Here is a 24,243-nt window from a genome sequence, read left to right as displayed (position 1 = left end):
CTCAGTGAAGTTTGTGAATTATCCAAGTATCCAAAGAATCCATGCTTCCCTTTCCTAGCTAAGCCTCAGCATAATGAGCCATCTCTCTGCTATTCTCGAGAAATGGTGACAACCACCACAACTGGGTTCTGTTTTTAGGAAGAGAATAACTCAATCATTATAAAATTAATTCCATATCTTGTGAAAGAAGGTCAACTGAACATATAATCCACATGTATAAACATTTTTCAAGAGTGTTCTACTTGCAGGATAGTTTTAATACTGAGACTAAACTCTTTGCATGTAAATCCCAACACAGACACACTAGTCATATAATCTCTCAGAACCTCGGTTTCTTCATCTGTGAAATGTCATAAGAAATAAGAAAAACAAGGAAACTGAAAAGAGCAGACTGTGCCAGAATTATTGATTCTTACTTTTTGGCCAGAGCCTCTCCCCCACCCCCCACTCTGAGAGATGTCCATTTCTTCCCATCATGACCTGCAGTAATTATTTTGAGTAAGTCAACCCCCTCTCCTACCCTCCTTTCCTCTATCACTGGACTTTTTGAGAGAGTTGTATGAGGAAGGTCCCTGCCATAGCCCTGACTGGCCATCACTAGTCGAAGAGGGATCTACCAGATTCAGCTGTGATTGAGGATCACAGTGATGTGCTGGACTGGCCTTGAGCTCTCTGTATAGCATGTTCTGGAGGTTGGGTTTCACTTCCCAATCATTATTTGTTGAACAGATGGGGAATATCTCAACAGTATCCACATTTGTAATGATGGGTAAGGCAGTTCTCCAGGGTGGTCTGTGTTTTCCAGGAGCTAAGCCATATGAGCTCTGACTCTTTAAGGAAGGATACAAGAACTGGGGCTAACTGAGTAGGAAAACTGATAGAGCCCACAGACTATAGCATTAAGCAGCTCTGGCTTCAATTCACAGCCATTACTTAATGTGTGGTACTTTTAACATTTCCGAAACTCATTTTTTCTCATCTCTACAATGGGACTAAAGCTATCTAACTGATATAAATGTTATTAACTTCTATTGTAAATTACAGCACCCTGACCCATTACTACCTTGAACACTAAAGAGAGCAGTTAACCCACTAATTCAACTTTTCTTAACTATATACTTAAAAGGTTTGCATAGTTAAAGTTTCCTGTGAAAACAAACTTCTCCCCTTCTGAGTTAAGAATTTAAGAAGACAAGACTTGGAAGCAAACTAAAATCAAGGTCCTAAAGGATACAAACCTCAAAAAGCCAGGCTGGATTGCCAACAAAGCTCCGCCTCCACGCAAGTCCGGCCCACTTCCGGCTGCCCTTCCCACCCTCTAACACGGGAACACCGCCCCTCTCCGCAAAGTCCCGCCCCCCGCACCTGATTTTGGTTTCTATTGGGCGAATCTGGACGCTGTATACACACCGACACACGCACGTTTGGCAGGGGCGTCTTCGCGCCTGCGCAGCAGCACCGTCAGGCGGCTGGGTACTAGGGGCTGGGGGGAGGGGGGCGGAGGTCAGGCCGAATCTTCCTCCGTAATAAGAAGCTACGCGTCCTGCGGTCCTGGCTCCGTGGGTCCGGTCGGATCGGGCCTGGGCGCTGGAGCTGCTGTGGCTCCCGCCGCGGCGGGTGCGATGGAGGCCGTGCCAGAGCCCCGCACTCACACCGGGGAGGCCCAGACAGCGGACGGTGCTAGTAGATGAAGCGGCGGCGGCGGCAGCACGGGCTCTCCATGAGCAAGCGGCGGCGGCGACGGGTGCGGCGGCACCGGCGGTTTTCGGTCCCCGGGGAGGTACGAGAAGTCGGCTACCTGGTGGACGGAGAATGGCCGGTGTGGGAATGCCTTCCGCGGCCCGGCCCTCTAGCCCAGCGCCCGCAGTCCCAGGCGCTTAGGGGAACACTACCTGGACGCGGGCAGGGTTGCCCGCCGTTTCACCTGCTTCAGGCTCGGGGATGTGCCAGCGGTGCGGGGCCAGCCCTCGGTGCCAGGCCTTCGCGGGCGCAGAGGACCGGGGGCGGGATAGGCGTGTCCGGAGTGCGGGGGACGGAGGCGGGCGCCCAGCGCGCGCCCCGCCGGTCCCTGCCCCGAAGCCCCGCGCTCCTTCGGGGGGGAGCGCGTGGCCGTTTTTCAGATTATTTCGGGGTGCTGATTCAAAGGGGATCCTTAGGACCGCCGAGCTCTTAGGGAGCCCGGCATTCAGTGTCTAGGGCGAATGGTCTGTTCCTCCCGACCAGTGTGGAGTACAGATTGTCACCCTTGAAAATGACCGCAAAAGAAAGGTGTCGTTTTGCCAAGGAAATAGAGGTCGGGGGAGTTTTCCAGGTTTATTTAAACTGGAGGGGCCTGTTGAATCAGGACAATGATGCCAGCAGGATATATCCTCCAGGGCTTCTAATGCACAGCCTAAAGAAACAATCTTTTCGACGATGTGGTGAAATCTTAAGACAATTTTAAGTAAAGCTCTTTGCAGCCATTTCACCACCTTTTTTACTCATTTTGCTGTAATTTACTTTATAACAAATCACCACCTTAATGCTGAAACGAGTAGGTGTCCTCTAGTTCTTTGAATCCTCTCTACCCCTGCCCTTTTCCTCCCCCGCAAAGACAGGCTGAAGAAGTTAGTTTCATTATATATATATATATATATATATATATATATATATATATATAATTGTAGTTTATTTCTGTTACGTAGAACTGTTGCTGTAGTTACTCATTTGGTCCTGCTTTAAAGATAATTTGAAGAAAAATAGTGCAGAGATTTTACAATTCCTTCCCAATGCAACATTTGGAAATCTGAGCCCAGGCTTGTGACCTTGCTACAAAGTTTTTAAAAATTAAGTAGAAATAAGTGAAACCATAAAGAAAGTTATTTTCATTTTCAAAGGTATTTGAATGCCATATGATTTTTTTTGTTTAATCTTCAGAAACATTAAGAAGAAACCGTTTGGGTTTGTCTAAGGCTCCAGATTTGCCACGCCCTCTAATTACCTAAATGGTTGACTAGAGCTGACAACATGTTACCGACTATGAATAAACATCTACACTTAAGACTAAATATAGTGTTGAATATTTTAGAGTCCACAGCCTTGCCTCAAGCCGAAAATACTGTGTGCGTGCACGCCCGCGTTTAATACATTGTAGAACTGAATTTTCAGTCTGCTAGTATTGTGAAATCGGTCTGAATTTAATTTCTTTAAAGTGTAAAACAGTTGTTTTTTTTTTAACTGAAGTATAGCTGACAAAATGTTACATTAGTTTCAGGTATACAACATAGTGATTCAACAGCTCTATACTTGATGCCATGTGAACTTTATTTCTTAACACAAATAAAACATGGAGGTCTGCAGTGTTCAGTATTGGATTTATGTTGTGCTTGGGAGGATATGTGTGGCACCTGAAAAGATAGTCCAAATAAGACACCTCAGTCTGTGACTTCTCTTTTCCACTTCCTCAGATGCTTTGCTTTCTTTTTTCATGAAAATATACTTTTCCATAGACGTACCATTGAGAAATCCTGTGATGTTTTTAGTTTAGACATTTATTGTACCAAGTAAAGCAATCTTTTCTATTCAGTTTCATTAGGAAGGACCTCATTCTTTAATTTTTTAAAATTCTGCTTTGTATAACATACATGACAGGAACATATTTTTACAATACAATCAATGACTAAGAACAAATTGCTTAGCTAACATCAAGGTTAGGAGAAACATAAGTAACAGTTTAAATAGGGAGGACACCCCATTTCATTCCCAAAGCATGCAAAGAGAGGGAATCAGATTACTTTACCAAGTTCTGAATCAGATCCTCACAGCACGGCCTCTATAGTTAGAATTATAAAATATCAAGTATGGTCCTAAATTGCAAGTGAAAATCCCAAAGTGCTTAGAAATGATTTTTGTATCAGCTGTGCAACTCTTCAGTTAAGTACTCTGGGATTACTTTTCATATGTGGTCTTTCAAATATAATTGGCCATTATTCTGTAGCCCAACTAAGAATTCCATTATAGCAGTTTCATAAGTGGAATCATGCATATTAAAAGGGAAATGAAGCACAGCTTATATTTTGAAGGGAGAAAGAGGTTTACATTAGGAATGCACCCAACCAAATTTGGATTGCATTTTCAAATAGCTTTTTTCATTTAGAATTTTTTATTTCAGGGTCTTCCTTATATCAAAGATAAAATCTGCTATATAATTAGTATAAAAGTTTTATCAAATGCTCACCCTGTACCTCAAAAAAGATTGCACTTCTTAATGGTCTTTCCAGAGGCCATGCACATTGCCCAAAAAAAGGCTCAGCTTGACTTGTTTTAATTTTTTTCATTATATTGGTAGGCCTCCTGACCAAATTTAATTTGAATCCTTTTTTAAAAAAATTTTAAGTAATCCCTATACCTAACTTGGGGCTCGAACTTAAAATCAGGAGATCAAGAGTCATATATTCTACCAACTGAGCCAGCCAGGCACCCCTAATTTGAATCTTTAGATAGGTTTGTTTTCATTTAAACATATTTCAAGCATTTAACATAGGAAGTCACAAATTTACATGTTCCATCTTAAACTTTTAAAATGCAGGATGAAGACACTGTTTGAAGAGATCAAAGCATCAATTAAAAATAACTATAACCAAGATCGCTCATTTTGGAGGCCTGTTCTTCCTTGGGGAGGTGTTTTTACTATCAAAGCTGGCCGCAAAGCAGTATCCTGTACACCACTCTATGTTGAAATAAGACTGAAAAACACCTGCACCATAGATGGATTCTTGATGTTATTATATGTCATTCTTAATGAAAATGAAAATTTCCCCAGGGAACTCTCTCTTCATTTAGGTAGAGAGTTTGTAGACTGTTTTCTTTATTTAATGGACACCTATAGTTTCACAACTGTGAAGCTACTTTGGATTTGGGACAAGATGGAAAAACAGCAATACAAATCTGAAGTTCATAAAGCTTCATTAATAATTGATTTATTTGGGAATGAACATGATAATTTTACAAAAAATCTCGAAAATCTCATGTCTACCATACAAGAGAGTTACTGTTCCAACTGGCGATGCCCAACTCGAGTGCAGGAAGATCAGCAACGCACAATTAATATAAAGTAAGTTGTTTTGAAGTCTGTCATTTTAGCATAGATAATGTACTTTTTAAATGAATGCTGCTATAAATAAATATAGTCAAAGTATTTCCTTAAGTACAGACCTTGTATAATTACTTACTTATACATTGCAGCCCCACAAATGCAGGACTATACTGTTTATTAAATCCAAATATCTTGGAATTGAGTTTGTAAAACCAACTGATAACTATTTTACTTGAAAGGTAACGAATTTGTATGCAAAATGTTTTATTCTTGCTTTGAATTGCTAATATCACTGTGTAGATAATTATTTGTTTCATAAACATAACCTCTTAAAGAACATTTAATGCTATATTGGAATGTTCACTTCTTGAATGGATTTCTGTTGGGTAAGCTGTTTTTACATGAACAAGAAGAGTGTCGTGTCATGGCCAGGGCATCATTATAGACAGAAACCCCAAAATTCGAATCTTCATACCTGGAGAGGATACTGATGTTAGGAGCTTTTTCACTGGCTAGGAGAGGTGCTGATAGCCTGCTGAATATTTTTGGCTTTAACAGAGAAGGCAGACCTCCAGGCTGGTAAATGATAGGGAAGAAGGCCAAACTGGCATGGCCTAGTAGAGTATTGGGAAACATTAAAGCCCCCAGGGGACATGAGCTGGAAAAAAGATAACTGCCAGTAGAAAAACAGGACTGAAAAACCCAAACACATTGTTTTCTGAAAATGTATTTGACCCAGTGGTCCACAGAAGCAGCCTAATAGATATTCCCTTTTTGAAATATACATCACATACCCTAACTTAACTAAATTCACATTTCTTTAGAACATATTTAGTTTAATATTGTAACATTTTGCTATTTATGGAAAACTGAAGATACTATATTCTTTCTAGAATCTGTCAATTAATGTGTTTCTTGTTTCTGTAATACTTTGTCCATTTCCTGTATTGCTGATATGATGACGTTGAGTTTGAAATCTGTCCGGGAAGAAAGTTTCATTACTCTAAATTGTAAGGAACTTAAAAAGCATTTTAGAAATCTGTTTTGCTTTTCAAAAACTAGTATCAATTTGTGTATATTCTGAAACTATAATTAGTATTTATAATCTAATATTAATGCTAATATTTTAAGCTCAATAAAATATTTTTCATCATACTGAAAATATATGTGTGTATATATATATACATATATATACATATATATGTGTGTATATATATATATAAAACTTTTTAAGGCTTTTGCCTATATTTCAATCCTACATTTAAAACAATCTCTGAAGTATGTAGGAAGACATTTTTTAACAAATCAAGTAATAGTAGCCAACAATGGCTGTAATTTGCATTTAGTCATGTACCTAATCGGTAGCTCTCCTAATTCTGGGTCCTCCTTTCTTCCCCAAGACCACAATCCCTTCTACTAAAACCTCTCAAAAACTTTTTTAAGTAACAACTGCATATTTCAGGAACAGTTTCCAGAAAGATTTAATGTTTCTTGGAAAACTTCATGCATTAATGTTTATTAAGTTCAACTGATTGCTATAATTATAACAAATAAAAAGATGAAAAACAGAGGTTATAATTTTATACTTGATTTGCTAATAATGAATTGATCTGTAAAATTGGTTATCCTAATAAATATTTAACATGTAAATTTCCAAAGCAATTCTTACATACATTTTGTAATTGTTGTAGTCCTCCCCAAGAAATTCCTCATGGAAACTTGATACGACTGGCTGTGGATGAGTTATTCTGTTCCAGGATTGAACTGTGTGAAGAGAGTGGGTGAGTATATGATAGACATTTAAGATCAAAGTATTTCTATTTTTTATAAAGAAACCTGAACAGATAGGCTCTTTGATGTCAATACTTTAGGAAATAGCAACTCACAAGTATTTGTGAGTTGGAAGCCTAGTGTTTTTGGAATCTTAACACATATGGTAGTTTACTATGCCATCTTATGCTATGTTGTCATTATAAAATTTCACTATATAGAATATCATACTACAGTTACTTGATGAATACAAAGCAAATGCCTTTTCTTTTTTCCCCACTGCTGAGCAGGTACAATAAAACCTTGGTTAACCGGAACCCAGCTAATCGGACTCCCAATTAACTGGATTTTTTTCTGCATTCCTCATTTAGGAGAAAGAGGTAAATGGCAACCAAAAAATTTAACTTAGTTTTAAAAAAATTCAAAAGGGGCAGAACATCTTCATCCCAGTCTCTCAACAATTTCTATATCTAAGGTATTGTACAATGAGATTTAAGATTTAGAAGGATGGCCTTACAGCTAATTAATCACAAAAGGAAGGAAGAATAAAATATATTCAGTTAATTGTACTTAAGTCCAGAAAGTAATCTAATGTATTTTAACAGGAAATACTGAAACTAAATGGTTTTCTAGTTAATGCTTTAATCAGTAACGTTTATGAAACAAAATACTGTGTCCTGAGTATTCCGGTTAATCGAGATTTTACTGTATTTGTGGTATTCTGATCCATATCCTTAATATGTGAGACTACTAAGAAAACAGAATTTATCTCATTCTCATGGCAAAAAGATGCAATTACGGGCATCTGGGTGGCTCAGTCTTTAAACATCTGCCTTTAGCTCAGATCATGATCCCGGGGTCCTGGGATTGAGCCCTGCATCCAATCTGCTGCCTGCTTAGCTGGAAGCCTGCTTCTCCCTCTCCCAGTCCCTCTGCTTGTATTCTGTCTCTCACTGTCTCTATCTCTGCATGTCAAATAAATACATAAAATCTTTTTAAAAAATGCAATTAGGGAATTTTATACAATATAAAGAGGACTGGAAGAGTCCTACTATTTACCTCTCTGCCAGTATTATCATTTGAAACCAACCAAGGTGGGGGGGGGGAATGTATAGACATATAAAAGCTTTTATGTCAGTTCAAAAAATTAAAAGTTTTGTAAGCTTAAAAAAAATAGCTTTTCCTGGGGTTTTATTCTTTAAATTTTTAAAGAATTTACTTTTAAAGAAAAGTATTACTTCTTATATATAGAATCTCACAGCTTATAAACTTATGGGTATAGATAATAAAAATAGTAATATAGCCACACCATTACCCACACCTAAAATAATTATACTTTTTAAGAAATTAATAAAGACAACCCAGAAGTGATAAAAGGTAGTTTTGTTTCAAGTGTAATAAAGTTCATGTCTCTTTTCGATTTTAGGTGTGGTGGCTTAAGAGAATTTTCCCAGCGAGTTTTCTGCCATGGAGCACCCCCTTTTGTTGTCTTAAATATGCAGCATTGGAAATCTGAAGATCTGGCATATGTACCATATTACTTGGATTTATCTGATCACAAGTAGGTATTTTTTGGTATGTTTTATAAAACTAATAAGTAAATTTATTTTCTATTTTACTGCTGTTCTGTCATGACTGTGACTAGCCCTTAAGAAATATCATCGAAAAGAATCATAGCTAACTATTATTCTGTATACCGAATAAGGTTAGAATCTACTACAGGGGGTTAGTCTCTGGCAATGTGCATAATAGTTGGACTATAGAATAGACAGAATTGAATCAAATCTCAGCCCCACCTTTTACAAGCTATGTAACCTTGTGTCCTAACTTAACCAGCTTACACATCAGTTTCTTGGTTTTATAAACAGAAATGACAATATTTATGTGGCACATTGTTGTGATACTTAATGAGATAACACATATAAAGTGTTTAGGTTGGTACCTGACACGTAGTAAACAGTAACGACTGGCTATTACTTGTATTTCAAATCAAAGTAGTATATAATAGGAGGTCATCGTTTAAACAAAAAATGTTACTTTCAGCATTAGAGATAAAAATGTCTGTTGCATACAAGTTAGGACATACAGGGTCTTTTAACTTTTTGCTTTTAAAAGGTTTTCTCTTATTTAATAGAATGATACAGATATCATTTAATAGAATGATACAGATTGTTAAAATGTTTTTCGAAATTCTTAAATTATATCAGTTTTTGAATTTTTAAATATTTTACTCTAAATTACCAGTTATAGTATGTGCTTTTTACTGACATATCTTTTTAGGTACCAGAATATAAATAACAGCAATATTTTTATTCCTTAATTAAGAATTTAAGGAGCATTTTGGTGGTTCGGTTGGTTAAGCCTCTGATTCTTGATCTCCGCTCGGGTCTTGACATTAGGGTTGTTAGTTCAAGCCCTATGTTCCACTCTGGGTGTGAAGCCTACTTTAAAAAAAAAAAAAAAACTTAAGAAATGTTTAAAAATAGGGGTGCCTGGGTGGCTCAGTGGGTTAAAGCCTCTGCCTTCGGCTCAGGTCATGATCCCAGGGTCCTGGGATCAAGCCCCACATCGGGCTCTCTGCTCAGCGGGGAGCCTGCTTCCCCCTCTTACTCTCTGCCTGCCTCTCTGCCTACTTGTGATCTCTGTCAAATAAATAAATAAAATCTTTAAAAAAAATGTTTAAAAATAAAGTTTTATCTTTTTTGCTACACTTTGTCATTTAATTTGCAGGTATTTGTTGGAAGGTGCCACATTATTTAACAAAGTGGAACATCATTATTCTGCAGCTTTCCAGATTGATGGACATTGGATGCACTATGATGGCCTCAGAAATGTGAATTTAATTTTGTTAAATAAACCCCCAGAGTTTCTCCTCTTGTCATCATTGGTTTATATTCGAGCAACAGAGAAATAAATATAGACTGATGCTAAATTAAATTGTTTTCCCTCCTGCCCATGCTCCCCCCCAGATGAAGGACTTTTATTTTGTATATACTTGGTATCCAAGGAAATAGTTGAACTATACTAGTTTCAGAGGTGTATTTTCTAGTGTTTAGCCCCAGGTAAATATTATATATGGAGAATCTATGCAAAAATATTTGTATTTCTTTTTTCTATGCCCTGGGTAATTTTTATATAAGCATACTTTATGTTGAAATAAAATATATCTTGTAGCCTTTGTAATTTTTATTTATACATACTCAAAAGATTTTTACAGTTCTGTCCTTGAAAGCAAGAAAATACTTCATCATTTGAATTCTCGGTTTTTCTTTTTGGATATTCAAATAAAACCTGGGTACAAGTCAGTATTTCAGTTTATATAAATTTAACAGTTCAAAATGTATCTGACTATATCTTTTGCCCTACCTCACTAAAATCCAAAGTGCACTGTTGGATCTAGTATGGATTTGAATGTAGAACTTATAGATGGCTTAATCTTTTTTACTCATTGATTAGCCTAATTTCCCTGCAGAAGTTTTTAAAAATACTTTGGTGAGAATGTTTTTCTGGGCTTAAATTATTTCTCTATAATAGCAAATTACTTTAACCACTTGCTCTGAAGTATTATAAAGCTGCCACATTTTAAATGTTAACTCATTTTAAGTGTTAACTAAAACTTGCAAGCTTAATTAAAGTTATTGTTACAAATAAAATATATAACTAATCTAACATAATTAAATGTAATGGAAATTCTCTAATAAAAATCTGTTCTGAAGATAAGACAACTATAAATATCAGGCAACAGGATGCTTACTAATGCTGGATTAATGATAGAAATATACTTTAAATATATATTTAAGAGAAAATGGTGCCTAGAATATATTTTTTTTTTTTGCTCTTAAATCATATTTTCACAGAGAAAAAAAAAAAAACTAAACTTTTGGAGTAACAAACTGGTGGCTTCCTTGTAAGTAGTAAACTGATAGCATGAGGGTTTGATTTGCAATACAAATCACTAGAATTTTATAATTATCAGAAATTGTTTTCAAAACCCTAAGGTCTTTCTTCCTTTTTTAAGGAAAAAAATTAAGTAATCTCTTCAAGGGAAAATACTTTTTGCAGTTTATCACCATTTACTTTAGTATTTAATTTCAATAAACAGTCCATCTTAGATTTTGGGTTGGGACTGCATGCAGTATACTTGGAGATGTCTACATGACAACACAGTTCACTGCCATATACCAAATTGGTAAGATTTAGTTCAGGAAATTAAATCTTACATTGGCTTGGTGCCATGTTGAAGTAACTTAAAAAAGAATAAATGTGAGTATAACAATGCTGAGAATGCCTCACTTTGAGCGAATACTGTGAAAATTATGTCTTGTATAAGATAAAAAATAGTGATTTATTTTACAAAAAAAAAAAAATCTACCCCAGAGTTTATTTAAATAGTCCCCACATGTTTTGACAGTGATTTACAGTGAATTTTTATGGGGACACCTTATTGCATGAATCAAAGTATACAAAAACAAATATTAATATATATATATGTGGTTCATTAGTGTAATTATTCCTAATGCAGGTTATTCTTTTAAGAATTGCACTTTATTTGGAATAATACTAGCTTATCACAAAACAGTGACTTTTACCTACCTCACAGGGTTGTTGTGAGGATTAAGATGTTTGTTAAAATCTTGACTGCCTTGAACATGCTAATAAAAAATATATTTTTTTCTACCTCTTTCATACAGAGGCAAGTCTCCCAGATTCTCTGTTACTAATGAACTTTCTAGATCTTTTCTTTTAAGTTATTTATTTGGGCAGTTGCTCCTATCAATAATGGACTTACATGTAATAGAATTTAAGTATGCCTTCTGGACCCCAAGATGGTTGGATTTTAAGGATAATAGGTAGGTTATTGTTACAGTAGTGGTTGGTTGGCAGATAGAAACAATTTCCCCTGCTGACCAAACAGTGGGTAGAAAAGGGGTGAAAAATAATTAAATTAGATTATCTGCAAGATGTGAAGGTGAGGGTATGGAAAATTCTTTACAACTTTAAGCACTCTTAGAAAAATTGGAATACTGGAACGGGTCGGGGGAGGGGGGAAGAAGTGAAAAACATGAAGAAATCATCAGAATCTTTATTTATTTATTTATTTTAGATTTTTATTTATTTGAGAGAGAGATCACAATGGGGGAGGAGGAGCAGACTCCCTGCTGAACAGGGAGCCTGATGTGGGCCTCAATCCTAGGACCCCAGGATCATGACCTGAGCTGAAGGCAAACACTTAGCTGACTGAGCCACCCAGGAGCCCCCAGAATGTTTGTTTGTTTGTTTTAAGATTTTATTTATTTACTTGACAGAGAACAGGCAGAGAGGCAGGCAGAGAGAGGAGGAAGCAGGCTCCCTGCTGAGCAGAGAGCCCATGCGGGGCTCATGCTGGGCTCAATTTCAGGACCCTGAGATCATGACCTGAGCCGAAGGCAGCGGCTTAATCCACTTAGCCACCCAGGCGCCCCTCCCAGAATGTATTTTTAATAAAAATGCCAAAAACCCTACCTCAACCTTATGGGGAGAGGAAAAGTGATTTTAAAACCCTGGCCTCAATCAGAAGGGGATAAAGGACAAATAAAGCAAATTAAAATAGGAATGTCAAACTTCTTTGCAGTAAAAGAAACATTTGACCCCAATTTAGCAAGTAATCTTACTTAGATTTATCCTTTAAAGTAGCTTTTCATTATTATTATAGTTGACTTAATATCTGAAATATTGTTCTCAGATATTGATATATCAGATCTCAGATACTGATCCAGTCAAAGAGGAAGAAAAACTAAAGGTAATTACCATAGGCATGCTTGCTTAGGGTGACTCCCATTTTCTATTTCATTCTTAGAGTATGAGTAAACAACTAAGCTATATAAGCAGATAACTCTTGTAACACATAAAGGAAAAGCTGTACATGTTGAGCATATCAACAGTTAAAAATTATAATTAAATGATTTAGTGATATTTAATTATTTGAAAAATAATAGTGCTATAGGCATAAAGGGTAAGCAGTACATGCAAAATGACTGTCATTATTGCTGCTGAACCACAGCCAAAGCAAACATTTATATTTTCATCTTCCTTTGTCAATGCTCTAACATTTAAAATCAGCACAAATTCTTCTGTTTGAAAAGCTACAATCAAGAAAGATTTTGAGGGGTGCCTGGGTGGCTCAGTGGGTTAAAGCCTCTGCCTTCCACTCCGGTCATGATCCCGGGGTCCTGGGATCGAGCCCCACATTGGATTCTCTGCTCAGCAGGGAGCCTGCTTCCCAACCCCCCAATCTACTGTGATCTCTGTCAAATAAATAAATAAAATCTTTAAAAAAAAAAAAAGATTTTGAAGTTCATCTCAATGGCATGGTGCCTTACTAACTAGTTCCTATACACCTAACTGGCCCAGGGTTCACTATCTGGTCATCTAGACAGCCTTTAGCCTCAAATTTAATTTAATCCCAGGGAAAACATAACTTTTGACTCTGTCTTAAATTGAAGAGGAAGTTATGGGGAGGCCACTGGAGCTAAATGATTTCTTTATAAATGCTGATTTCTACCTGAGGATGTGTATTATTTATACTGAGTGAGCAATCAGTTCCACAGTACATCTATTGTTTTCTCAGTGAGGTCTTCTGGAAGGTATCAAGAGGAATATCATTTGGGGGTGTCTGGGTGGCTCAGATGGGTTTTTTTTTTGTTTTTTTTTTTTTAAGATTTTTTTTTTTATTTTATTTATTTGAGAGAGAGAGACAGTGAGAGAGAATGAGCGAGGAGAAGGTCAGAGAGCAAAGCAGACTCCCCATGGAGCTGGGAGCCTGATGTGGGACTCGATCCCGGGACTCCAGGATCACGCCCTGAGCCGGAGGCAGTCGTCCAACCAACTGCGCCACCCAGGCGTCCCTAGGTGGCTCAGATGGTTAAGCATCTGTCTTCAGCTCAGGTCATGATCCCAAGGTTCTGGGATTGAGTCCCACCTCCTTGTTCAGCAGAGAACCTGTTTCTCCCTCTGCCTTCCGTTCCCTCTGCTTGTGCTCATTCCCTCATGTTCGAGCTCTCTCTCTGACAAAATCATTAAAAAATAAAAAAGAATATCATCTGAAGATGGAAAACTTAGCTGCCCCCACAGGACCCTCAAAAATGATGTGGAATGGAATAGCAGCTTGGAGAGCAAATGAGCTGTGTAGACAAGTTAGCCATGGTAGAATTAGCCATCTGTTTATGTGGTTATTTATAGTTTCATTACTTATTTTCCCTTTGAATTTAGTGAAGTCCCATTTTTAATATGATTATAAAAATAATACATAAATAAATTTAAAAGAATAAATCCCAAAAAGTATAAGAAAATGATCAATCATGATTTCTCCACACAGTGATAATCATTAGATCATACTAGACAGTCTTTTTGAAAAGTCCAGCATAGCTTCAAAGTACTGAAGAGAACAAGAGTCAATGAGTTAGGGCTTTGAAGAACTGTATATTCCTGGGGGGCAGCATCGTGTTGATACAAGCTATCAACGTGGAGAAACTTCAAGAGGAAAGTGAGACTGAAGAAAACTGCTGTGGCCATCTATTCAGACATTTCTTTCTACCTGGACACTTGTCTTTAAAAGCCTTCATCTTCTCGAACCTTCAAGAACTTACTTTATGAAAGATTCATTCCTTTACATTCCTCTACCTCAAAACTAGCATCCCAGGTGCCAGAGCTGGGAAGCAAGGCCCTGATGACATAAATTGTCCCAAAGCAGATACAACCAAATTGATTTTCTGCTTCTCTGTTAACCTAACAGAGTATAACAAAGAAAGATTAAAATAGACTGAGCATATTTGGCTTGCTCTAAGGGTAGAGTAGAAAAAAACTTGGGGAGTTTGTGAAAAGCAGACATAATAAACAGTTCTGCACATCCAACATATGGGCATTTCAGGTTAGAAAAAAGAAGAGGAAAGCAAACAACAGGAAACAGAGAAAAAGCTGAACTGTGCTCAGGTCAAGGAGAGACCAGGTAAGGCCTTGAAGGAAATAACTGGCCAGCTAGAGAAATCTTTACCCGAACAGGCTCAGCTTGATTAGAGGGGCTACAAGCTAGAACCAATTAAGAGCAGACATATTCTGCAGCATTTATTTGATACATACATAGTACTATTTGTTAGTTGAATTAGGTATTTATGCACTGGAGGTGGGCACATGTCTTGAAAAGGGAAAGATGAGTCCATCAATGATGACTGTATAGAAGGAAGTCCTATGGCAGGGTCAGCACCTCAGGTTGTGAGGGTACAGAGGAGGAGCAGCTTCACAGACAACTGCTGTGAGGTCTTTGTTGAAATGGGCCTTTCACAGTTGCCTGTCTAGCATCCCTCGAGGAGGTTTCTAGAAAAAAGAGACTGCAGATTGCCTAACTTGTGGTCTCTAGGGTAGTCGTAAGGTCTTATTTCCTCTACCTCTACCCCAAATATTAACCACCTTTAATTTCTATTAGAAGGCTATAAATCCTAAAATAAATATAAAACGGATTTTAAACCCTTCAAATTTAAAAAAGGAATTTATTGTAGCTAAAGTATTCCACAAGGATTAATAATGTCAAATATTTTCTATTTCTGACAGAAGGGAAGAGACTTGAGGGGAAAGTGAGAGGATCATTGGGCGGGATCCCTTTTCAATACTTGGTGAATGAGCTGTGAACTGGACCTATGGTGGGACAGGAAAGGGGAGTTCCCAGCTCTTGCAGTTTTCTACATGAACACTAGGTGGCAGAAGCTCCCCAGTATGGAATAGGGAAGAGGGGAGGAAAGAACCATGCCTGAAATTTTTTGGCCTTAAAGTTTTTTGTTTTTTTTTTTTTTAAGATTTTATTTATTTATTTGACACACAGAGAGAGGTTACAAGTAGGTAGAGAGGCAGACAGAGAGAGAGGGGGAAGCAGGCTCCCCACTGAGCAGAGCGCGCGATGCGGGACTTGATCGCAGGACTCGGAGATTATGACCTGAGTCGAAGGCAGAGGCTTAACCCACTGAGCCACCCAGGCGTCCCTGGCCTTAAAGTATTAACCCACTTTATAATTTGGGTGAACCAAATCCAGGTTCCTTTTCCTTGTGTCCTGTGTCACTGTATGTATTCATAGCTTGGGGATAACATAGAGTGGTGACATCATTGATGAGATCCTTTATGCTCTCCGCCAACACCCCAGCTCAAATAATATTTGTAAATTGACTCCTGGGCTTTTTCATCTCAACCCTCATAGTTTCTGGACTCCTTTCCACTTTCCTGACCTCTTCTTTTGAAGAGTTAGGAATTCTTGTCCCTAAAGAACTTACAGAAATGCCAGAAGACCTGATTCAGAATTGACATTTTTCACCCAAGAAAAATATCATGGAATTGCAAACTTTCCAGTGAATCACATATGATCACATTACCACTAGATTATCTCTATTATTATCAGTTTTCAACTATTAATTTTTCATGCTGTCAAGGAGAGGCAAGAGTGTGGCCTGAGTTCAAAATTGGACTCTGGCAATCAGAGAAAGACAATTATCATATGATCCCACTGATAAGAAGAATTTGAAAAACAAGAAAGAGGATCACAGGGGAAGGGAGGGAAAAATGAAACAAGATGAAACCAGAGAGGGAGACAAACTGACTGTTAATCTCAGGAAACAAACTGAGGGTTGCTGGAGGGGAGGAGGTTGGGAGGGATGGGGTGGCTGGGGGATGGACATTGGGGAGGGTATGTGCTATGGTGAGTGCTGTGAATTACATAAAACTGATGAATCACAGATATATACCCCTGAAAGAAATAATACATTATATGTTAATTTAAAAAACAAAAAAACTTGGGACTCTGGTTGTGTGACCTTGGGCTTATTATTTGACTCCTCTGGCCCCTAGTTTCCTAACTATAAGATGGAGAGGATAATAGAATATATCTCAAAAGGTTGAGGTGAGGATTTAATGAACATGTATAGAACTTAGTGCCTAGCAGATAGTAAGCATCATGAAAGTGTTATCTACCATTATTTTTTTTTTCTCTTTCAATACTGTATTAAGAAATGAAATAAAAAAAAAAAAGAAATGAAATTAGTAGCTAAGTAGTGCTGCTGCAGAAAATGAACTAAATTGTGGCAATTTAGTTCACAGAACAATTTGTAATATTAAGAGTAAAACAATATTAAATTCATTAATTAGTCTGAAATGCAAAAACAAGGAAAAGTATAAATATTGCAGGAAAAAGTAAAAGTATTAGAGGGAAGTAAGTTGCTTGAATTTTCCTAGATACTCAATAATAATGAAATATGACATTTTGTTCCTGCTCAAAATCATTTATCTACCAGACACTGTCCATATAGTTTATCTAACATTTGGCTCTAGAACTTGTTGAGACATAGTTCTCTATTCATTGGGAACCAACTACTCTCTTAAATTCTAGGACCCCTGCTTATTTAAACTCTAAGTGGCCTCCTTGGCACAGCAGGAGGCAGCATATGAATATCAAACTATCAATTCTCCTCAGGACACACACAAGAATATCCTTTAAAAGACTTTCTTCCTGATCAGGATGACAGAAGTGATTGGTCCATCCTTATTTATTTATTTATAATATGTATTTTTTCAGATTTTATTTATTTGACACAGAGAGACAGTGAGAGAGAGAGAACAGAAGCAGGGGAGTGGAGAGGGAGAAGCAGGCTTCCCACAGAACAGGGAGTCCAATCCCAGGGTCCTAAGATCATGACCTGAGCCAAAGTTAGATGTTTAACGATTGAGTCACCCAGGAGCCCCAGTAGATCCTTAATTAGACCCTACCTTACTCAGTAAGGGATTTAAAGATTTTCACATACATGAAAAATAAGCTTCTTTTCTTTCATTGGATTTTAATATTATACATAATTTGAACCAAAAAAGAACCTGAAGTCAAGTGTTACCTTCTAATAAGGCCCTGAGTAGGTAAATTAATAAAAACAGCCTATGAGATACTCTTGTCTATTGTTCATGGTAACACAAAATTCAATCTTGGGAGAACTGAAAAATGTTATGGGCTCAATATTTGTGTCTCCCCAACATTCATATACTAAAACCCTACCCCGCCTCCTTATGATGTTGTTATAAGGTGGGGCCTTTGGGAGGTAATTAGGATTAGATGAAGTCATGAAAATGGAGCCCTCATGAATGGCATTAGTGTCTTTAACAAGAGTCATGAGAGAGCTTGCTTTCCCTCTCTACTCCGCCATTTGAGGATACAATGAGAAGTGGGGAGACTATAACCCTGAAGAGGATCTCAGCAGAACCCAACCACGCTGGACCTGGTCTTGACTTCTAACATCCAGATCTGTGAGAAATAAAGTTCTGCTACTTGTAAGTCACAGTCTATATAGCATTGTTGTTATAGCAGCCTGAACTAACAAAAGCAGGTGAGATCCCACAAAAATATATATCATCTGTCCTTTGGCCCAGTGATCTCATTTCTAAAAGTCTATTTCCAAAATACAAAATGGCAAATGCACAAGGTTGCACAAGGCTATTTTCATTGTGACATTACTTTTAACTATAAAAGTCAGGGAAACAACCCGAATGCCCATCAGCAGGAGACTACTTAAGAAATCTGTGGTATAGCCACACAGTAAGGTACTATTCAATTACAAAAAATAATTGGGAATTATCTCCACACACTGGCATGGAATAATCTCTAGAATATATTAAGCGAAAAGGGGTGTGTGTGAAAATATGGTTGTTCTTGTTTTTTAAAGACTTAATCGAGGGGCGCCTGGGTGGCTCAGTGGGTTAAAGCCTCTACCTTCGGCTCAGGTCATGATCTCAGGGTCCTGGGATCGAGCCCCACATCAGGCTCTCTGCTCAGCAGAGAGCCTGCTTCCTCCTCTCTCTGCCTGCCTCTCTGCCTACTTGTAATCTCTGTCTGTCAAATAAATAAATAAAATCTTTAAAAAAAAAAAATACTTAATTGAAAGAGAGTGCGTGCAAGTGGGAGACGGGGCAGAAGGAGAGAATGAGTCCTGAAGCAGACTCCCTACTGAACTTGCCGGGGGAGGGGGGGGTCGGGGGAAGGGGGGATTGATCCCAGAACCCTGAGAGTATGACCAGAGCGAAAACCAAGAGTGGCTACTCAACTGACTGAGCCATCCAGGCCCCCATGCTATCTTTTTGTAAGGAAATGGAGAAAGCGGTGGGGGGGGCATATTTTCAATGAAACCAACATCTAATAAAAATGATGACCTATAGAGGAATACAAATGAACAGAGTGGAAGTGATGGAAATGCATACAAAATTCTGTGAATGCATCATCTCCTATAGTTTAACTTCAGGGTCGAGTACATTTTTATATAATTAGAAAATAAAATTACATAAAAAAAGATATCCCTAATTATTCAAACATTAATTAATGTAAGCTAAATTTACATTAATCAATCATGCTTTAATCAAATAAAAATACTACTTCATTTGACTCTAAAAACACTGTTTTCCTTTTTGTAAGTAAACTCCAGGCCCACATGGGACTTAAACTCATGACTCTGAGATGGAGAGTCACATGCCCAACTGAGCCAGCCAGGCACCCCTAAAAGTGGTGCTTTTAATATTTATCCTTGTGAAATATATTCTAAGGACAAAAGAGAACCACAAGGACTCTTAATTACATTCATTGGTCCTATCTATACTTTCGTTGTTATTTTGAAGCTATTAAGTATGTTTAAGATAAATCAAACACGTAATTATGCTGATGTTGATAGAAACCAAGATTTTCAGGCTAAGAAAAAACCACTAAAATCCAAGAATGTAAGTAGAATCCCTTTTCCTTTAAAATAAAAAAGGAAGCGTTTCCTGACTCTACCTATTGAATAGCCTATAAGCAATAACTACTGAGTAGCACAAAGCACCACTAGCAAAACACTGGGATCTCTCAATACCACTTCCCAGCAAAAAAGTGCCGGGACCCTTGCAGCAATGGGTAATTCTAGATCTGAGGAAGCAAATGTGAAAGCCAAAACACAGCAATGTTTGAATTTGGTATCTGAACTGTGGTTACATAAGAGAATGAATATCCATATTTTTAGGATATATTTGCTTAAGTATTAAGGGATAAAAGGACATAGTGTATGGAAACTACTTTTGAATGGTTAAAAAAAAAAAATAAAAGAAAGGGATGCCTTGGTGGCTGACCTTTGGTTCAGGTCATGATCTTAAGGTCCTGGACTGGAGTCCTGCATTAGGCTCCCTGCTGAGTTGGGAGACTGCTTCTCCCTCTGCCTACGGCTCCTCCTGCTTGTGCTCGCTCTCTCTCTGATTAAAAAAAAAAGTAATATTTTTTAAAAAGGGTTAGGGGCACCTGGGTGACTCAGTTGGTTAAGCAATTGCCTTTGGCTCATCCTGGATTCCCGAGATCAAGTCCCACATCGGGCTCCCTGCTCAGCGGGGAGTCTGCTTCTCCCTCTGATCTCTCCCCTCTCATTATCTCTCTCTCTCTCTCAAATAAGTAAAATCTAAAAAAAAAGAAAAACCCAAATAAATAAAAATGAACCAGAATAGTTTTTAAAAAATAAAAATTTTAAAAAGGGTTAACCCTTAAAAAAAAATGATGAAACAAAGGTGGCAAAATGTTAAAAAAATTGGTGAACTTTGGAAAAGGTATTTCAGAGTTCTATCATTCTTACTTCTCTGTAAGTTTGACATTATTTTGAATCATGTCAAAATTTAATTTTTTCGAAGATTTTCTTAAGAGTATTAAAGCACAAGCAGGGGAGTGGCAGAGGGAGAGGGAGCAGCAGACTCCCCACTGCAGGTAGCCCAATGTGGGACTCGATCCCAGGACCTTAGGATCATGACCTGAACTGAAGGTTAGCTGCTTAACCAGCTGAGTCACCCAGGTGCACCCTCAAAATAATTTTAGTAGGGGCGCCTGGGTGGCTCAGTGGGTTAAAGCCTCTGCCTTCGGCTCAGGTCATGATCTCAGGGTCCTGGGATCGAGCCCCACATCGGGATCTCTGCTCAGCAGGGAGCCTGCTTCCCCGCTGCCTCTCTGCCTGCTTGTGATCTCTCTCTCTCTCTCTAATAAATAAATAAAATATTAAAAAAATAATAATTTTAGTAAAATTTTTAAAAAGTGAGTAAATTTTCAATGGAACTTAATGGAGGTACTCACCAGACTAAGACGGTGGCTATTAATTGAAACACACATATTGAAACAAATACATAAAAAATCATGACTTCATGATACTTGATCACCTTTAAAAGTTTCTAGGGCATCAATTCATTACTCCAAAGATGTAGAGAAAGAACCAAACATCTTCCCCAGCTTTTCCTGTATAGACCTTATTTCAGGGTAACCAAGTAAGTGATAAAGAAATGTTTTTCTTTATAGAATTCCAGCTAATGCAGGAAAAAAAAAATGGCAGTTAGAAAATCACTGCTTTGGGGAACCTGGGTCGCTCAGTTGGTTGAGTGTCTGACTCTTGGTTTCGGCTCAGGTCACAATCTCAGGGTCCTCGGATCAAACCCTGCATTCAGCTCCACACTCAGTGTGGAGTCGGCTTGAGATTCTTTCTCTCTCTCTCTAAAACAAATAAATAAATCTTTTTAAAAATCACTATTTTTCTTTATCCATTCATCTGTTGATGGACATCTAGGTTCTTTCCATAGTTTGGCTATTGTGGACATTGCTGCTATAAACATTCGGGTGCACATGGGGGGAGGGAGGTTGGGAGAAGGGGGGTGGGGTTATGGACATTGGGGAGGGTATGTGCTTTGGTGAGTGCTGTGAAGTGTGTAAACCTGGCGATTCACAGACCTGTACCCCTGGGGATAAAAATATATGTTTATAAAAAATAAAAAATTTAAAAAAAAATCACTATTTTTCAACTCAATATAATAATGGATCCAGCAGTAGTCATTAACAGCTACTAAAACCATCAAATGAGAGTTTATTTTTTTTTTAAGATTTTATTTATTCATTTGACAGACAGAGATCACAAGTAAGCAGAGAGGCAGGCAGAGAGAGAGGAAGGGAAGCAGGCTCCCTGCTGAGCAGAGAGCCCCATGTGGGACTTGATCCCAGTACCCTGAGATCATGACCTGAGCCGAAGGCAGCGGCTTAACCCACTGAGCCACCCAGGCGCCCCCAAATGAGAGTTTAATAGAAATAATGCAGCGATCAGGTTGACAAGATCTAAATGCAAACCATGATTAATGCTAGCATCATTAAAAGTGGGCAACTGGACACAATGTACCCCAGATTCAATGCAACAGAAAGAATATAGAGCATCCAATACACTTGGAAAAGAAGAAAAAAAAAAGGAAAGAAAAAGAAAAAAAAAAAACCGGAGTTTAATCAAGACTCTACAGCCAACTATCAGAAAATGTGAAGAATAGGACAATAAGCTATACAATACCACAAAAACCAAGTAGCCAAACCTAGAACACGGGACAATCTACCAGACAAATATTCTCATTTGTTCATAAGTAAGTGGACATGAAAAAGGAGAGGAATGCAGTGATTGGTGGAGACTGAAATGGACTCAGAAACCTAACAGTCAAATGCAAGGTAAAACTTCATGCAGATCCTGCCTCAACCAACAATAATGACAAAAAATTAGGACATGATCCTAAGGTCCTGGGATCGAGTCCCACATTGGGCTACCTGCAGTGGGGAGTCTGCTGCTCCCTCTCCCTCTGCCACTCCCCTGCTTGTGCTTTAATACTCTTAAGAAAATCTTCGAAAAAATTAAATTTTGACATGATTCAAAATAATGTCAAATTAGGACAGTCAGGGATATTTGAATATAGATTGTGTACTAAGTAATATAGAAGTATTAGAATTTTTAAGTGAGATTATTATCAATGTGGCTTACAGAATGAAAGTTTTAAGTGTCATTATTATTTAGAGATATAGTTTCAATTATTTACCAGTCATATTATTTTGCATGTCTGGAGCTCTCTCTAAAAATATTCCAGAAAAAAAAAGTAGGATGAATAGATGAAGGATTAGCAAAACTAATTGCTAAAAGGTTAATTTTTGAAGTTGGGTGATGGGTACACGGGTACATTACTATTAAACATGAAGGGGAAATAAGCCTGGAAAACATATCAAAACCCACTTGAATTATTCTGATACTATCTTATCACAGAACTGAATTTTATGCCTAGCCTTTAGACTCATTGGAATAGCTTTTTGCTTTCCACTATGAGTCTATTGTACAATCCAGTAATCACAATATTTTCCAAATTAAAGTTAAAACTTTCACCCTTGGGGCACCTGGGTGGCTCAGTGGGTTAAAGCCTCTGCCTTCGGCTCAGGTCATGATCCCGGGGTTTTGGGATTGAGCCAGGCATCGGCATTGTGCTCTCTGCTCAGCAGGGAGCCTTCCTCCTCCTCTCTACCTGTCTCTCTGCCTACCTGTGATCTCTGTCAAATAAATAAACTCTTAAAAACAAACAAACAAATTTTCACCCTCATTACTGCACTGGCCCCAGACAAGAGAACTATCAACTAATTTTATGAAAGAACCCAAGAGGCCCAGTTACAGCTCTGCCAGGACAGCACTCCTCTTATTCTCTCTCCTGGTGGGGGGAAAAATTAGGTGTATTTTTTTTTTCCTCAAGCAAATTGCAGAATATGGCTTGCTACTCTTTTGCACCTTGCACCACATCTTACACATGCTAAGATCTTAACGACTGTCTGCTGAGATTTTACAATTTCTGGGTAACATGAGAGCCATCCATCCATGTCTTAGAAATCACAAGCAGAACTTCAAACGCATCCACTCAGGCAAGAAATCTTAACTTCAGTATTTTAACCAGAACTCTTAAAATGGATATTTGCATACTTTGCCATCTATAATATACTTCAGCATGTATCTATTAAATTTCTACTTAAACTCTAGGAGTTGCCCTGTTAAAAATGCAGTTGAGGGATGGTTAACTGGTATTATAATCAGGAAACCCATACTCAAGGCAGATTTATGTTATCCATAGGCAGATTCTGTTATCCATAATTAGATCAGCATCCAATGTTCTGCTCAGTATATTAAATATCAGGGACATTATTGGGGAAGACAGACTAACATAAAATCAAAAAGTTGCTCTTATTGGTGAAATTAGAGTTTCAAGATATACGGATTGTCTAAATTTATTTCCAATCCTTGCATGGGCAGATTATCTGAATCCATGCTGGCCTATAGTTCACAACTTCCACAAAGATGGCACCTGGGAATTAATCACCCTTTCTTTTAGGACTACTGGTTGTCTGATACCAGGCAGAAACATAAGCGAATCCTCTGGAATGCTGCCTTGTCTGCCCCAAGAAAACCCCTCTTACAAGGCAAGTTAAAGAATCTAAAAGGACAGAAAGCTAGGACTGCACTGAACTTAGCAACTGAAGTCCTCTGCGCTGGCTTTGCTGAAGAATGTTTCTTTAATGA

General features: G+C 38.0%; 1 protein-coding gene across 2 annotated transcripts; it reads left to right on the top strand.

The window, feature by feature from the left end:
* The first annotated feature begins 1,528 nt into the window (after nucleotides 1-1,528).
* On the top strand, nucleotides 1,529-11,536 carry C13H14orf28 (chromosome 13 C14orf28 homolog). Of its 2 annotated transcripts, XM_044229677.1 has the most exons (5): nucleotides 1,529-1,780; nucleotides 4,568-5,092; nucleotides 6,766-6,855; nucleotides 8,271-8,405; nucleotides 9,575-11,536. In XM_044229677.1, the coding sequence occupies exons 2-5, from the start codon at nucleotides 4,569-4,571 to the stop codon at nucleotides 9,756-9,758; spliced, it is 933 nt and encodes a 310-aa protein (XP_044085612.1). In that variant the 5' UTR covers nucleotides 1,529-1,780; nucleotide 4,568; the 3' UTR covers nucleotides 9,759-11,536. The 2 variants fall into 2 exon arrangements, with proteins under 2 accessions (XP_044085612.1, XP_044085611.1); XM_044229676.1 differs by lacking the exon at nucleotides 1,529-1,780 and having other exon boundaries at nucleotides 4,518-5,092.
* Nucleotides 11,537-24,243: the final 12,707 nt, after the last annotated feature.

This window comes from Neovison vison, chromosome 13, assembly GCF_020171115.1.
Source record: "Neovison vison isolate M4711 chromosome 13, ASM_NN_V1, whole genome shotgun sequence".
Classification (NCBI taxonomy): domain Eukaryota; kingdom Metazoa; phylum Chordata; class Mammalia; order Carnivora; family Mustelidae; genus Neogale; species Neogale vison.
The sequence above is the reverse complement of the archived record's forward strand: the minus strand, read 5'-3'. Positions and strand labels throughout refer to the sequence as shown.

What these genes read in the sequence shown, in the direction of transcription:
- C13H14orf28 (XM_044229676.1), top strand. Translation starts at nt 4,539, where the DNA reads ATGTTCCATCTTAAACTTTTAAAATGCAGGATGAAGACACTGTTTGAA. An exon ending in CAACGCACAATTAATATAAA is followed by an intron (nt 5,093 to 6,765) that starts GTAAGTTGTTTT and finishes TAATTGTTGTAG; the next exon opens with TCCTCCCCAAGAAATTCCTC. An exon ending in TTGGATTTATCTGATCACAA is followed by an intron (nt 8,406 to 9,574) that starts GTAGGTATTTTT and finishes TTTAATTTGCAG; the next exon opens with GTATTTGTTGGAAGGTGCCA.